The 17,610-nt window shown below is 31.7% G+C and overlaps 2 protein-coding genes across 6 annotated transcripts; both read right to left on the reverse strand.

Moving 5' to 3' along the window:
• Positions 1 to 5,960: 5,960 nt before the first annotated feature.
• LOC123212194 (protein phosphatase inhibitor 2-like) lies at positions 5,961 to 7,510 on the reverse strand. Of its 4 annotated transcripts, none has more exons than XM_044631264.1 (5): positions 7,402 to 7,510; positions 6,803 to 6,868; positions 6,584 to 6,696; positions 6,338 to 6,481; positions 5,961 to 6,257 (listed from the first exon to the last, which is right to left on the reverse strand). In XM_044631264.1, the coding sequence occupies exons 2-5, from the start codon at positions 6,805 to 6,807 to the stop codon at positions 6,157 to 6,159; spliced, it is 363 nt and encodes a 120-aa protein (XP_044487199.1). In that variant the 5' UTR covers positions 6,808 to 6,868; positions 7,402 to 7,510; the 3' UTR covers positions 5,961 to 6,156. The 4 variants fall into 4 exon arrangements, with proteins under 4 accessions (XP_044487199.1, XP_044487198.1, XP_044487200.1 ...); XM_044631263.1 differs by having other exon boundaries at positions 5,961 to 6,263; XM_044631265.1 differs by having other exon boundaries at positions 5,961 to 6,277.
• Positions 7,511 to 12,288: 4,778 nt separating this feature from the next.
• Positions 12,289 to 14,976, reverse strand: LOC123210331 (bifunctional UDP-glucose 4-epimerase and UDP-xylose 4-epimerase 1-like). 2 transcript variants are annotated; one of them, XM_044628616.1, is made up of 9 exons: positions 14,573 to 14,976; positions 14,442 to 14,491; positions 14,169 to 14,304; positions 13,886 to 13,987; positions 13,577 to 13,804; positions 13,330 to 13,411; positions 13,205 to 13,237; positions 12,966 to 13,057; positions 12,289 to 12,584 (listed from the first exon to the last, which is right to left on the reverse strand). In XM_044628616.1, exons 1-8 carry the CDS (start codon positions 14,765 to 14,767, stop codon positions 12,993 to 12,995), a joined length of 891 nt encoding a protein of 296 aa, XP_044484551.1. In that variant the 5' UTR covers positions 14,768 to 14,976; the 3' UTR covers positions 12,289 to 12,584; positions 12,966 to 12,992. The 2 variants fall into 2 exon arrangements, with proteins under 2 accessions (XP_044484551.1, XP_044484550.1); XM_044628615.1 differs by having other exon boundaries at positions 13,155 to 13,237; positions 14,573 to 14,972.
• Positions 14,977 to 17,610: the final 2,634 nt, after the last annotated feature.

Consider the following 17,610-nt stretch of genomic DNA (forward strand, 5'->3'; position numbering starts at 1 on the left):
ATAAAAGGTTTATCTCTTTCTAGAATGACCCTTTCTACTTCATATCCCTAAACAACCCCACTTGTCGAACCCAAGGGCTAGACTTTCTTCATTCCACAATGGCTCTTTGTTTGACTACAACATGTGAGGTTACCTATGTTGTCAAGCCTAAGGTTTAGAATGATAATTAGTGGATAACTTCTTTCATTACATGAAGTAACTTCTCTCAATACATGGAGTAAGCCTCTAATCAAGAAGACAACATTTGTTTGATGCCTCACACATTGGTTTTGGTGATATAACTAGTTTTAACAAGTGACACCATTTTTGTTACTAGACATGTAAGTTAGCATGTATAACACCTATAGGTATATCTCAAAGGCGAACATGTATTTTTACTTATGTATTTATGATTTCATATGAATATGGCCTAAGTTAGGAATTGAAATAAATATTTATTAGAATTTTAAGTTGATGAACAATTGTGTATGAAGTGTGTGCGCCTATTCATCTGATGTCACATCAATAAAATGGATAATGTGCCGCGAGAGAATTTTAAAGGGGTGTATGGTTGTGCATGCTTAGGATGCATGCCTATGCACTTGGTTTCAGTTGGAAACATGGTTATTAGTATTTTACGATATACGATACATATAAAAAATGATACGTATTTAAAGTGTATCGAATTAGTACAATACAATGGATGTATCATATGATATGACACACATTATCAATATGAGTCGACACACCTTTTTAGAGAAAATGAGTATGTAGTTGAAGTGTATATAGAAATTTTAAATTTTCGGGGTGCTTGTGGTATTTAAAAAAATGATGACTTGTGAATTAGAATTTTTTATTATTTTATTTTATAAAAGACGTATCACAGAATATGATACGATACGATATAAGATATATAAAATTAGGTTTTCAATAAACAATATGATATGCGGTTTGTCTATTGTGGTTAAAAAAAGTTTATAAAAGGCATGTTATGGTGTTGATTGGGATCATTATCCCATAACCTAGCCGTTTGTTCTTATCCCAAAAAATTTGAGAGTGAGATTGGTGTTTCCAAAGGAAGTTTTCGATGGTAACCATCTTTTTTCCCATGAGTTTCAAAGTAAGAAGAAAGGGGCTTTAATGGCACTAATTTGACAAGCTTTGGAATACAAGTAAGTCGGATGATCCTAATTATTTCTTGGTTATAATGATGTAAATGTTAACTAGATGTTTTGTTTGAGTGGAAAGATCATGAATAATCACCTAAATATACTATGGATATTTATTTGTTATGAAGTCTGGATATATTAATTGTATAATTGTGGGAGATAGGAAATTACAAGGAAGAGTCTTTTAATATGTGATTTATGCAGCTAAGTAGTCAAAAAGTATGTTGTATGCATAAAGATTGAAATCAAGATAAGTTTGTGAATGGAAGTGTATCTTGGCTAGAACTATGTGGAACATCTAGTTTGTGTTTTGATTGATCTAGCATGATTAAAAGCTTACTTTTATGTCTTTAGGGTGCTAGAAATTTGAGATAAGGCATGATGAAAATGTTAGAGAAAATTAGATAATTCACATATATGAATATTGGTTGAAAGTAGTGTTTCAGACAAACATGCATGACCATCCTGAAGACATACATGACCATGATGTGCCTAAAATCATACAAAAATAACGTCACATATGGTCGTATATATAGGTATGCACGCTTGTACGCATAATATATTAATTTTCTTCGATAATCAATGACCGATCGTATAGAGTTCATATTAGGGCATTTGTGACACATAAATTAGGTCATAGTGGACGTCCATACAAAAAAGGTGTATAATTGTTCACATAATAGAATGATGAAATTACATTATTATGTATGTTCATCTTATTACACTTGAGTCTCGATTTAATATACTACTCAGTTGGCGCAAACTCTCACACCAACACCCATTCTTTTTCTTTGCTCTATCTTTTTTAACTTTTTTTAATAATAGATTTTCAAGAGAAATTATATAGACGTTGAAACATTTTTCTTTTTCAGAACTTCATATCTGACTATTATGTTTTACTTTGTTGATATTTATAGTGAAAATTTTTCGTTGCTTCTCTTATGCATCCATTCAATTGTTTATATTTTGGTATTTTTTGATTAAATAGTACTCAGGCTCTTGATAATGCCATTAGAATCTGATAGCAAAGGAATGTTTTGCTATATTTATAATGTTTTACTTCGATGATATTTATTGTGAGATTTGGGTTTGGGGCATATTTAGTATGATTTTAGAATGCTTTTATAATAAAATAAGTTGTAACAGTTGCTAGGAAATTTTCCTTTTTATATTATTATAAAACCATAGTTCCAAGCCCCTGTTTAGTAAATAGTTATTTCTTTCTTTCTTTTTTAATTATAATTGGGATCTCACCTGGTACGAGTAAATTTGAGATATAATGATTGAATTCACAATCACTGTATCAGGTAAATAAAAGTTTCATAAGTGTAGCAGAGACTCGAATCTAAACCTTTACGTTGAAAGTTCTAATATTTCATCAATTTTGTTAACCTTTAGAATTAATAGTTCATTTATTCTTTTTTTTTAATAACTGCTGATTTCACCCATATTTGTTGAACGAGTAAACCTGAGATATAGTGACTAGACCTATAATCATTGCATCAGGTAAATCAAGATTTCACAAGTGTAGTAAAGACTCGAACCTAAACGTTTACCTTGAAAATTCTAATGTTTCATTAGTTTTGTTAACCCTTGAGGTCAATAGTCCATTCTTTCTTGCATTTTTTTCCTATCAATAACTAGTTTTATAAGTTTTTAAACTTGTTATACATAATTTAACAGATTTCCTAAAATGTTAAGCCAACTTTCACTTGTATGAATGGAAAGGGGAAAGTTAGGTTGCAAGAACAAATGAGATTTTTCCTAAATCTTTGTGTTGAAGAAATAAAAAATGGAAATTTTAATTACAAAAAAAGAAAAAAAAAATCCGGAAATAGGTCTTACAGGAATTTTATTAGGATTGGATGGTCTAACATAATAATCAAGTTTAGAGGTGCTAATTTGGTAAAACTTATGAAAAACTTTAATTCAAGAATCACTTGAATCAACTCAAGAACAACTTTAACAAGTCAAATGACTTGAGAATAAAGAAACTAAAGAAAGATGGAATCTAGAGAGTGGAAAGATCACATCATTAGATGAATGGTGATGGAAGACCTTACAAGCAACTTTGTTTTTGTAAGTTTTTATTCAATCAATTTTAAAGTCTTATCACTTCTTATATATATTAAGAGATTTTTTTTTTTTCATTTTTGATAGTTATGTCCACATACTACCCGATTGTACCACGTTTAGAGAAAAAGAATTACCAAATTATATACCATTGAAAATCTTTTGTTTTGTTTTGTTTTTTCCATATGTAAGTACTATTAGAGAATTTGCTTGGGCTTCTAGCTCAAGAAGTTTGCTATCACATATCAAAGAAATGGGTGATACCAATGATAATGATAAAGATAATGAGGTTGAACATGGGAGATATGCGACTAAAAATATAATTGCACTTGAAAATACTAGATATAATGTGGGGCAAGGGAGAAAAGGGGTCGTAAAAAATCAATCTCTAGTGTTTCCAAGAAAGGACTTAGTACACAAAAATAAGATGCCTCAAACACCTGAGCAAATAGTTGATGATACATATAAAAACTAATGGTCTTACATTTGAGATAACATCAATCACTAGCATAATAGATTGCATGAAATTGTTAAGACATCTCCCTAGACTTGTCCATTGTAGTGAAATATTGATGTTTGCTACAAAGGTGTTTGTCACTTCTCATTAAAGACGAGTTTTTGTTGCACTAAAAGATGATTATTTGCAATTGATATAGTTTGAGGAGCGACAGAAAGAGAAACAAGGACAACAGTTGTGATGTATTTCAATTTGGAAATAATGGTTATTGGTAGTAGTTCTAATTAGAAATCTTGTAGTTGTTATTAAATATTATTTTGATGATTGCGGATTAAAGTTTTGTATTTAAATATGTTATCTACTTGTGCATTTCCAGAATTCTATTGGTTCTATTGATATCACAAATGTTCGTGGCCCTCTTCCACAAAGTGTGCAAATTCGTTTATGAGTCAAAAAAGTTATCCCTCACAAGATATTTTGACCGCATATGATTTTGCTGTGTTTCACTTTTGTTTTGCCAAAGACAAAAAAAATTCTCAAAAGGTTAAAAGAGGTTAGTATTTGACCAATAATACAATTTATTTATTTATTTTATTTCGGCCTCAAGTTATTTCATATTTTGTCATAATTATTGCAGATAAATTTTATTTAGTTGATGACGGATGCCTAATAATTAGAAAATGATTTTAAGTTCCATATAGAGGAAAAAGATAGGCTAAAGGACTATTTCTCCCCAAGTTTAGTTGTGTTTCTAAAGTCATATTCGTGTGGTTTGAAAAACCTAAAATCACATCTATAATATAATTACCGTTAGAATTTTTTGTTAGAACTAGGAGTAAAATTATTATTTTACTAATAATATTTAAAAAATATAAAATTTATTATATTTTCCCACATAATTTTTAAAAATTAACAACTTCACCCCTCTCTAAAGCTTTCTAACTTTTGAAAAGTTATATTCCCTTTACCCAAAATTTTTCTTCACCCCCCAAACATCATCTCCCGTGCTGACAACCTCCATTTTCCACCCTAAACTATTGATCTTCGTTGCTGGATCTCTTCGTTTCTAATGAAGAGATCCGTTCTAGGTTACTTTTCATGCACTGACCAATAGTTTAGGGTGGAGAGGGGAAGACGTCCGCCTTAGAGATGGTGGCTGGAGGGGAAAGGAAAAAAACCTACGGTTTGGGGGGTGGGAAATGTTACTTTTTAAAGTTAGAAAACTTTAGGTAGAAGTGAAATATTAGTTTTTAAAACTTATAAGGAAAAATGTAATGAATGTTATATTTTTTAATATCATTAGTAAAATAACAATTTTACCCCTATCTCTAATGAAAAATTTTAACTCTAGTTGATCAACGGATGAGACTTTGGGTCTAAACTTGAGTGGGAAATAGTCCTTTGGCTGAAAAAGATACCATCTTACTTTTTTTTATTTGGAAAATCTCCTCAAAACACACAGAGTTGTTTAACAAGACACATTCATCCTTACAAAGTGTGATAGAGAGAAACTTTGGTTTGTGAAAAACAAATGGGAAATTTTGAACAAAATATCATACATAGATTTAAAAGTTCAATTGTTACAACAACCATTACTATTCACGATTTCAATAGCAAAGAATTCGTGAGAGAGAGAGAGAGAGAGAGAGAGAGAGAGTTAGATAAATTTTATTATATCATCAAATTATTATTATTATTTTTTGAAATTTCGCAATAAATGTTTATTTATTTATTTATTTTATAAAATTTAGATATATTCAATATTACTAAGCACAAAAGAATAAATTATATTTAGAAAGTGAAACAAATACTTCTTTAATATGATAATATTTTTTTGTAAAAAGAAACTCTATCTGAGTCAAACCACCTCTTTAGAAAGGAGCTAATCACATTGAGTAGAACAAACACCGAGTCTAATTATTGAATCCATAATCATTGAATCAGATAAATTAAAAATTTGATCTTGAAATGTGGTTAAACAATACTTGAACTTATACTCTCTTATATACGAAGTTTTCTCTTTAATTACTTAAATTACTCTTTAATGGTTGTAATATGATAATTTATTAAAATGTAGTTTCTAATGTTAAATAAAAAGTATGCATTTTATATTTAGTGGAAAAATTTAAATATATAGGTTTACTGATAAATAGAAGTATTGAGTATATTTGACATTTTAATGTAAATAAATAATTTTTTAAAATTTTTTTTATGAAACAGTCACAATTGGATTATAATTATTTGTAATCCAATATAAGTAAGTTATACCGAACATGTAAGAATGTGATAATCAATTATCCCTATAATTATAATCAAATCATAAGTTATTTTTATTTCATGTCCTTTTAGTTTCAAAGAACTAAAAGTTCCCTCAATGTTTGGTGTTTTGAGAATTTCATCCTCATTATAAATACATATTTCATTAATGCCACTGGGTTGAGAATGGGATGAATTGCAAATTCCTTGATGATTAATCATCTAAATCTTCATGATCATCCAGAAAGGACCCTTTCGCTTCACTTCTCTTATTTTCTTGAACTCGTCATTGCGAGCTCTTCTGTGCTCTTCAAACTTTTCCACTGAACCTGAAAAGAAATCACTAAAAAAAATAATATTACGTAAACAATTAATGCTTGCATAGCAATGGAAATTTTAGAACCTTCTTCTGTGTCCATGGCTTCCCCAGATTTCGTAGAAAGTTTTTGAGTTACAGCTAGTTTATTCAATGCAATCCTTACAGCCTCAGCATGTGCAGCATAACTAATTGCATCAGAGGAATCCCACCGAGGGGAAGAAGAAGAACCTTTGAAAAAATTATAAATAACATCAAATCATTTGTGCAGGTTTCAAAAGCAAAACTGCTGATAGGTAGAGCCTCTAGAGGAGCTGTAGTTATATTCCTTACCATCTTCTCCAAGAATTGGGTGATATGGTGTCTTGGGTTCGTCTATTTTTTTCCTTACAGGTTTGTTTGTGTTGATTTCATTAAGATTGGCTTCATCCCAGCGTACTCGTCCCCTGTACCCAAAAATAGACATAAAAAAATGAAAGTTAGCTAAAAATGCTAACAAGTAAGAAAATGATAAACAGACATGGTAAAATGGGCAGATTCAGAGAAGCTTACTTCATTTTTATGTAAAGAGGAAATGGTTGATGCCTAGGAAGGATATACCAGGAACGTGCCAATTGGCTGACAAAGAGCGAGGGTTTAGTAACTACAGAAAATAAATTATTAAGCAGCAAGATTATTAGATATAATTCATGATTAATTGACCGATATTAACTCTGAAAATGACTTCAAGGATTAGTAAAATTGATAGTGTTAAAACTTTTAAGGTGAAGATTTGAATTCAAACATCTACTACATTTATGAAACTTTAATTTATCTCGAAATAAGGATGCTGTCTTGGTTTTTAAAAAAAAAATACAGTGGACAAAAATTGAGATAAACAGATCTAAGCAGACAAGCGGTAAACACGAAATCTATAAACTTCAAACTTTTGAGTCTTTGACTTGTTGCAGTTGAAAATAAACAGACAAAACCATTTGCAGTAATATAACAAAAATAAAAAAGTCACGAATAAACACGTATATGTACTTTTTTACACAAAACGCAGAAAAACAAAAAAAACCTGAAACATATCATCGATGAACTACCATTTGAAAACTCGTATGAATAAAATATGGAAGTTTATGATTTTTAGATATAGGTAGAGTTGATACCTGGGACAGTAACAGAGTCAGAGAGAACTTGGAAATGAAATGGGTATGGATTACAGAAGGAAATTGGTGACAGTTTGCTTAAGAACCTTGATTTATTTATTCATATTCGGGGGGGCCCAAAAGTTATCAGGCAATATTGACATATTATTCTATTCTTGTTATTGCAATGAAGATAGAGACGACGACTGCGTAAAAGAGAATAAAGAAGCCTGGAAAAGTAGAATCTGACGTGCACGTTTCTCTGCTACTGTTGCCCGACAGCACTTGTTCCAATTTTAAGTTGAAGATAATGTTGAGCAGCTAACCGACCTTACCAGACCATGATGGGAAACAAACAGCGAAAACTGAATTTGATGCTCTTATAGCTAACAATGGGTTTTTTGAGAAGATTGAATGAATGTGATAGGGAGTAAATGAGCCTTTAAAGTTACATAAAATCTGAATGGAACTGTTTAAATATATAAAACTAAATTGGTTGCTAAAGGATTTCAACAAACACTTGGTATGAACTATCTTGAAACCTTTAATCCTGTGATAAATTTGCCACATTTAGGATTATTATCGGTATTGCAGTTAGCCATAATTGGGAAATTCGGCAGATTTATTTAAACAATGCCTTTCTTAATAGTGAACTAGTTGAACTAGTGTTCATGCCAGCCGAAGGGTTTTTCAGTAGTGATAGTACCAGCAAATATGTATGTCAATTATACAATGCTCTGTATGGTCTTAAACAAGCTGTGAGAGTTTGGCTTGAAAAACTAAAGTCAACTCTAATCAGTTGGGGTTCACCGCCTCAATGGCCAACACAAATTTCTTTGTTTATAAGGCTGATCAGATGGTACTTTATGTCTTTGGTGTACGTAGATGACATTCATTTTAGTGGAAACAACTCCTTAAATGAAAAAATTATAACCCAATTGAACGACTACTTTACACTATTTTCTTGGCTTTGAAGTGACTAGAGATAAGACTGGTATGTGTTTATGTCAGTCCAAATATGCCAAGGATTTAGTTCTTAGGGCCAATAGCGTTGATCAAAGTCTTGATCCACTCCTCTTGCCACTGAAGACTTGAAAAGTTTGAGTATCATTCCTGGTGTAGAAACATAATAGGGCCCTTTAATATGTAACCTTTACCAGACCAGACATTGCCTTTCCAATTATTAAATTGAGTCTATATCTATAATGCCTAACTCAATTATGGTGACATGATATAAATCTTGATTTATACAACTAGAATGTTTTTCTTACTTTGATTGAGCAAGTAACATTCATGATAGATGATCTACCATTGGATCCTATTTGTTTCTTGGTGCAAATCTCATTCAGTGGTGTTCAAAGAAGTAAAGAGTAGTTGCTTTGTTTTGTACAAAAGCAGAGTATGGGGCTCTCACTTAGTGTGCCACAACGTTAGCCTAGGTAAATACTTTGTTCACTAAACTTGACCTAAATTTCTTTGCCCCTCTAGTCAATTGGTGTGGTAATTAATGTGTCAATGCACTAGTATTAAACCATGTGTTTCATGCTTGTACAAAACATATTGAAATTGATACCCACTATATTAGAGACCAAGTTACTACTAAAATGTTGTTTTTTAATATGTTCCAAGTGATCTTCAAAAGGTTGATATTCTAACCATATCTTTACTAGCTCACAAGTTTCAGTATCTAAAAAGTAGCCTAAATGTGTGCACTGTTGAATTTTGTTTACATAAACAAGTCTAACTATTGAATTATGCAACTGATATGCTAGTCTGTCTATATCTAGTTTAGACAAATTTTCTAATCAAATTGTTGCTTTAGGACGTCTATGAATGAGAAGGGTGTTGATATGCATGGGTCTGACTAATGTGTGTTAGGAAAGGTTATGAAATTGTGAAATCACCTCTACTTATATAGAAGATGATACATGACCGTTCATCATGGTGTATGATTGTGCATTTGATGTGTATATTTTTTTTATACAATCCGTGATTATTTGGATTTTGAACTTGGATAGGATTAACATGTAACTATCAACTTGTACATTGACCATGCACGACCGTGCATATGCCTTGACAAAAATCCATTTTGACTTTTTCCTTGTCCAATTGGATAAAGTCAAACATCCACAATTCCATACACATCCAAACACCTCAGAATTATTATATTTTGAGTTTAAACACTTCTTCAGACTCAAAACTAGGGATGACAATGGGAAGGGGTGTGGAGGGGATATCAATCCCCGTCCCCGTCCCCGTCCCCGTAGGGGATATCAATTCCCATCCCCGCCTCGTCCCCGTTACGGGGATAAAAAATAATCCCCGTCCCCGCCTCGTCCCCGTTACGGGGATAAAAAATAATCCCCGTCCCCTTCCCGTGAAGGAAAATCCCCTCCCCATCTTCGCCCCGTCCCCGCGGGAAAAAATCCCCTCCCCATACCCGTAAATATAAATTTTAATTCCTTTATGTATTTCAATAAATAAAATAAATCATATTCTCCCAAAATTTTAATTCTAATTAAGTTTTGAAGTTGAAATAGAATTAATTTGGTACATTTGCATTTTATGATAATGAGATTCTAGGGTTTTTTTAATATATTAGATTAATAGTTTAGAAATTAGTAAAAGCTGATAATTGATAATTAAAAAATTAGTAAAATTAAAGTTATAGTTTTAATAAATTATAATAAAAAAATTTCTAGAACTTAATATTTTAGAAATTATTATATTAATATATTAGATTTAGGGGGTGGGGAGGGGATGGGGTGGGGCGGGGCGGGGCAGGGCAGGGAGGGGAGGGGCGGAGTGGGGACATATGTATCCCCGTCCCCGATTACGGGGATTTTTTTCGTCCCCATCCCCGCCCCTTTCTCCGTTTTTATCGGGGAATCCCCTCCTCGTTAGGGTCGGGGAGGGTCGGGGCCTTTAAAATCGAATCCAAATTGCCATCTCTACTCAAAACTGATAATTTGGATAATAGACTTAATTCATCTCAAATAATTAATCATCTGGAGTTTAATCAACTCTTATTGTATATGAATCAGAGCCTCTTCATTTGAGTTGGTAGTGCACATATTCATATTAAACCTATAATCTAGTAACCATCTGTATATAGACAAAGATAGATCTTTGACAAGGCAAAATGGCCACCAAACTAACAAAGTGTCAGCAACTGACTTTTAACCTATCAATAATATGGTTATTGTACAATTCAATCCCTTCATCATACAACATCTCTTCAAGGTTGAGACATAAATATAGTGTCTATCTCAATGGACCCTAAATATGTATGGACTAACGTCTATATCAACAACTGAACAATATTAGACTAAGTAACAACTTAATCACATTGCAGCTACAAATTCAAGTAATCATTGATGTTCGTTAGTAAACTTATTAGAGAAATCAGTTTTTGCATTCTAAAATAATGAATTCTTTGTTGATCTATTATAATCTTTGTACATATCTCAATATAATCAATCACCACCTTATTAATGACTACACTTACATAAAACAATTTGATGTCCTCAAGTTGAAAGATCAAATGTACCACCATTTGTTAAGAACACTTGAGTGACTATTTATATAAGATTCTCTTGGTAAGTCAGTCTGGTGGATACATCTATACAATGTGCACCCATGTATTGTACTAAGATGTCTTTGAACAATTTTGACAAGTAAGATTCATCACCACTAGGGTCATTTGATACTATGATAGTATTAACCATATCACCTATGCTCTTGGTTAGATGTTTCTAGAATGATCACATTCTGTGAACATAAGACTCTTACGATCAGTTGACATGTACTAATCCCCTCATCACAGTCACTGTTCCACCATTCTACAAATATTTATCTACTTTGTACACAAGGTTCATGATAAAGAGCTGGACAGACGTATAGGAAAGCCAAAATGTGTACAATGAAGCAGTGCCTACATGAGCACAATCACAAAAGAGATAAGCAGAGAAGCTAAAATGTATGGTTTTTATTATTTGATGGAGCAGCCCAATTCTGAAGACATTTATCTACGCAAGGTTTATGATAAAGAGCTGGAAAGACGCATAGGAAAGCCAAAATGTGTGCAATGAAGCAGTACCCACATAAGAGATAAGCAGAGAAGCTAGAATGCACGCTTTTTCTTCTTTGATGGAGTAGCCAGTGCAATAGCAGAGTCAAAGGAGAACAATAGCACTAAGGACTAAAGAGCGAAATTGTTATAATGAATGGAAGGTCTAGAGCTCCACCAAGTAAAGGCGGAGTTGGAAACGGTTGCCGAATTACAACTTGCTGTTAAAGGTGAAAAAAAGGGCCATCGGGTCTGCAAACTATCAGCAAAGGATCACTGTCTTCTTTCATTTTTCCTTGAAACTGCCAGTTTCTTCAACTGAAGGTTCTTCCAACCTACTCCAAATGAAATTGGGGCCCCTTTATAACAACTAAACTTCGAGTAATTTTAAACCCTGCTTGTGTAGAGCTAAGTTGATAATGCTTAAGGAATTTCAACGGAGTAATAATATTAATGTACATATAAAATTGAGCAATCAACCAATGCCATGTCGGTACAAAAATAAGTGATGTTAGTAGTCTTGATACGCTGTTTCTTCAGCAGATCAAGAGAAAAAATGCATCCAGTTGACTGCTGGAAGTTGATGGAAAGGGAAATATACATTTAAACTCTTTCTAGTCAATGTATTTAATATTTTGCTTAGTCTTCGAGCTAATAAAAATTTCAGAATAGCAGCAACACGTATAGAGTTAGGTGACCTGACAAAAATATTAAAGATGCCACTTGCTTGAGCATTGACAGTTACAAGTTCTTCTGTTTTACAATTTAAGTGCTGTTGCAAACACTTTATTGTCTGTTGATGGAGCATGTTGATAAATTTCTATGAATTATTCTTGACATTTAACCACAACCGAGAAAGTATAGCTCTTATTCAAATAAAGGAGACTGAGTGCATAGTCCAATAACCCAAAACACAAAAGCACAAAAGAAAAAAAAATTATGACTAGTCAATGAAGTCAAAACTTGTGTGAGTATTGCTCTATAGATATTTTGCAGCTTTATGTTTGCTGAGGGATTATTACTGTATTTTTCAGAGATAAAGCAAGTGATTCAAGCCTTTTTCTGGTACCCCATTGGGTTCTTCTTTGCCCAGTTCCATTGGTCCCTGCACATCTCTTCAACACCATATTTCGGCCTGAAATAGGGTATGAAAAATCAACTAAGCTAGAGCACATTAAGACACAAATTAACATTGTATAAATAGCACGAAGAATCGTTCTGAAAAGAAGAACCAACAAAAAACTTACGCTAGCGTTCTCAAAATTTAGTTTAAATTAAAACATCATGTCAATAACCCTTTGTTTTCATTTGTTAATTAACTGCTAATTATATAATGCATCGTTTCTAGGTTGTTAATATCATTTGTGATTCAATAGTGTCCCTGAGCTAAGATATTTACCTTAAAACAAAACAGACATTACAGGTATGAAATCCACATCTCAGAGAGTACCATAAAAAATTTGAAACGTTATATGTAATGAACTAAATTATTAGTTGGAATATATTAACAACATACTTCCAGCCAAGTTCCTTCTGAGCTTTGTCAGTGGCAGCATAAACAGCTGTTGCATCCCCAGGTCTTCTGGGACATAATTTGATAGGGATTTTCTGCAACATTTTTATAACGAAAGGCTAACATGTAAGCAAACAAGTATACATAAAGAGGAAGCAGCTGCGAAAACTGTAAATGCAAGAAAAAAAACACCTTGCCACAAGCCTTTTCAAATGCAGCAACCATTTCAAGCACAGATGTACCTTTTCCAGTTCCCAAGTTATAAACTGTAAAACCTATTGCCAGAGACAACAAAACATAATTCAATAATGAAACAGTCAGAGTTAACAGGTGACTCCTGGTTAAAGTGTAAATAAAATATGATCACCTATATCTTCATCTGTAAATAGCTTCTTAAGAGCAGCAATATGACCATCAGCTAAGTCCATAACATGGATGTAGTCTCGGACCTGTCCAATAACAGAAGACAGTTAATTAATAGGCAAAAATTTTCATCTGTATATATGGTTGAGGGCTGGCTGGTGCACCAGGAAAGCCTCACAGACCAAGCAGGACAATTGCCAACAGTAATCTAATATCTTTAATGCAAAACAGAACCGCAATAGTTCACATACCGCAGTACCATCCTTTGTCGGATAATCATGACCATAAACATTAAGCTCAGGCAATCTACCAACAGCTACTTGGTGTAAGTAGGGCATCAGATTGTTTGGGATACCTTTGGGATCTTCACCAAGCTTACCGCTCTCATGAGCCCCAACAGGATTGAAGTACCTCAGTGCAATTATTCTCCATTCTGGATCTGCCTTCTGGACATCTTTACCCATTTCTTCACAATAAACCTGTAAAATAACAATTTAAGCTGAAAGCATCAAAAGGTTAATCCTAAAAGGAAACAACTTTCTGGACACAACATTGAATACCTTGGTCCGTCCATAAGGATTCATAGGTATATAAGGGAAGTCCTCAACACAAGGTACTTTTCCAGGTTGTCCATAAACAGTTGCAGATGATGAGAACACCATCTATAATGGGAAAAAGACAATGAATCAGTGTTGTTGTCAATTGGGCAAAGCAATCTCTGATCAATATGCAGTAACATTTATGTCAGTGAAAGCAATTGATATTGGCTAAGTAATTTCAAGAAGAGAAATTATGATATGTATAAATTGCAAAATCAATAAGAGATGGGAAAATAGACCAAACCTTCTTAACCTTGTGCTTGGCCATAACCTGATATAGGTTAATGGTTCCAATCAAATTATTGTCAAAGTATCGGAAAGGATGTTGCATACTCTCCCCAACAGCCTTAAGGGCACCAAAGTGGATCACAGCATCATATCTATGACATTATTATATACAAAACTTACATTAAAAACTGTTCTGTTTCATGATCTCAAATTATATACTAAAGGAAAAATAAAAAAAAACCCATAAGAAAAAAATCTAAAAAATTTAGAAGCATCAAATTAAACTTACCTATTCAGCGAAAAAACCTTCTCCAATTCATCAATATTCCTAAGATCGACCTGAAAATTAAGGAAAAAAAATAAATATTTTGATAAATCATGACAGGATTATGGAAATTCTTAATCATTGAAACGTGATACCTTATAAAGTTGAAGTTTCTTAGCAAGACTAGGACCCACCAATTCCTTAACGTTATCGACAGCTTCCATGACAGAATTATAGAAGTTATCAATCATGGAAACCCTATAACCCTCTTGAAGGAGCTGAACGGAACAGTGAGTACCAATGTACCCAGCACCACCAGTGACAAGAATGTGTTGTTCTGAAGACCCCATTGCTAACAAAAGAAGAAAAAAAAAAACGAAGAGTAAAAGTTTAAATAAATGGACTGAAGTTCAGAAAGGCGTAGAAATGCTGTCTTTTTATAAAAATAAAAGAGTGACGTGTTTGAGAGATTCAAGGAGATAGTTGTGGATAAGCACAAAGGCCAAACCAAAGAGACTTACTCTGGAACAAAGAACACTCAGAGAAGTCTTCAACTTGCTCTTGTTTAACAAATGCGGTTAATTCGCGCGCTTTTTCTTTTTAATTTAATTTAATATAATTTTTTTATTTCTCCTAGGATAGAAAAGTTTGGACTTTGGACTTAACGTAAGTGTCCCCCTAATCTTATCTTGATTTGAGCATGATGATTCTTAATTATCATATTTAGATACTAATCATAATAAGATGGTTCAAATTTAAAAGTTAAAACTGATAGAGGATCAATTATTCCCTCAATCAGAAGGCCCTCTGATTTCTCTATATCTAATTATCAAATAATTTATTTTAACACTAATTTTTTTTGGGTATCTTGCTTTTCTATAAATATAATAAGATGATATGGATAACAGGATAAGGATTTATCCTTATATATTATATTTAGGTTGTTGTCTTCCATTAGATTGGATAAGGATGTCAAAATATTAGTCAATAGTCAGAATAACTTCAAATTCTGGAGATATTTAGCTGATTCACTTCTCCCCCTATTTGTCTCTCCAACTATTAATACTCCTAAATCTTTCAAGTTTTTATATATTATTAGGGCATTTGATTGAGAGTTTATAAAATAATAATCTTTTTATTTTAGTAATAAAATATTTTTTAAACTAAACCTCTCTTAGGATATAATGATTAGTTTCTTCATAAAATGCATAGAATTAGCGATTATATATTTTACTAAATTATTTGCTTTTTGTATTAATATATTTTAAGATTAGAGTATGATGAAAATATTTTAGATAACATACATATTGAGTGAGAAATTTTATTGGAGACAGACTAGTTTTATGTCTCTAAACAATAATTTTAGATTTTCAAAGTAAAAGTTTAGGTTTTAGCCTCTATTCAATTCAAATTAAATCATTTATCACACCTAGTCACAAAATATGTTATAAGAATATTGACTATGATCAATTTCAAATAGAAATAAATAATATTGAAATTTTCGAGTTCAAAGATTTTGCAATCTAGAAACAAGCAAAGAAGAAAAAAAATCTCAACTTTATGGCAACTAAAAACCACTCCAATTCCCATATTGTTCTTCCTCTCCCACAGTCAACAATTTTTCTCAACTCTCTTTTGCTCCGGAGGGTTAATTGATTTTATAGACATTTTTAACTATGAAGAAGAAACTCCCTGCAGCAAAAGAAGTACACAAGAGTAAGCCTTGCGCTAGGAAAGGGTAATAATGAATGAGTGATCGAAAATAATAATGCGATTGAGTGCAAGAAGTTAAGAACATAGTAAAAACAAAGAAATATTACATAACATGATGTATTTATTATGGCTCAATTTGTTGTACAAGAATCTATGTCCAAAGTTATGTATTTTGCTCTGATCGGAATTTAGTTGGTTAAGAAATCTATTAATCCCCTTTTACCTTAGTGCATTAATATATTTAATATATTTATTAGACCAAAAAAAAAAAAGATTAATTAAGTTAAAATTAGATAAAAGATATGACAAGATCATAATACATATCTAAAATAAAAGATAAAGATTATCATTCTTTTTAACTTAGAAATTAAAAGGTATTAATTATATATAATTAATGTTATGGTGAAAATAAAAGGTTAAAATAAAAAATCCAAAAGAAATAATAAAAATACAAAAGATTATGTTAGAAATATACTCTTACTAACGATGTATAATTAATCATACGGGGGAAAATTAAAAGGTTAGTATATAAAATTAAAAAACACATAATAAAAATATAATAACAAATATATGTAATTAAAAGTTAAATGACAATGAATATTTGAATTTTTAAAATTTAATCAATTGAGAGTTTAGGGGTACACTAAAACTGAGGGTGGGAAAAATATGCCATCATCTGTAGGAGACTTCCCAACTCCATAAAGAAAGTTAACTCCACCATACATGCGTAGAGAAGTTTCAATAAAGAAGTGAAGGTTTTGTTGCCATATGTAAACTAAAAAAGCATTAAGGTCAAAATCTATATGACCAACTTATTTAATTAATTTTTCTAGTTGAATGGTTTATCCTTGATGAATTGATAGAGTAGAATTAAAAGTGTTAACTAACTAATTTTTAACTTCTACTGTTGTTGAATTGTCATTCATATTCAATGGTTTAAAAATGAGATAATAAAACTACTAATAAAATTATGTGTATTCATTTTGGATATACAAATGTGTATATATTTATATATGTCATTATATGATTGGATGATTTTGAATTAAAGATAAAACAATATCTAATCATATAATGAGATATATAAATATATATATATATATTTGTATATCCAAAATAAGTACGTATAATATTACTTTAAAATTATAACAAAATTCTGGGAACTAAAAGAAAATTAATTACCTAATGAAAACCTAAACTTTATGAAATAACACATATTTTTCGTGAACATTATACTTTTCATACATTTGTGCACTAACCTAGGAGAACTTGGGAGTTCATTTTTCACTAACATTTCAAATTCTCGTAAAGAATCATATCACTTCTTTGCATAAGCAACAAATACTATTCAGTGTACGTAGCTCATGTGTTAAACGATTCTAGATTCCCTCAAATCTATCAAAATAGTTGTCACGTATAACTAAAAACTTTTCATAGAAAACAATAATTTGTTTATGTTGGTGATTAGATTTGCATCAATGAG

The sequence above is a fragment of the Mangifera indica genome, chromosome 3, assembly GCF_011075055.1.
Source record: "Mangifera indica cultivar Alphonso chromosome 3, CATAS_Mindica_2.1, whole genome shotgun sequence".
In the NCBI taxonomy this organism is placed as follows: domain Eukaryota; kingdom Viridiplantae; phylum Streptophyta; class Magnoliopsida; order Sapindales; family Anacardiaceae; genus Mangifera; species Mangifera indica.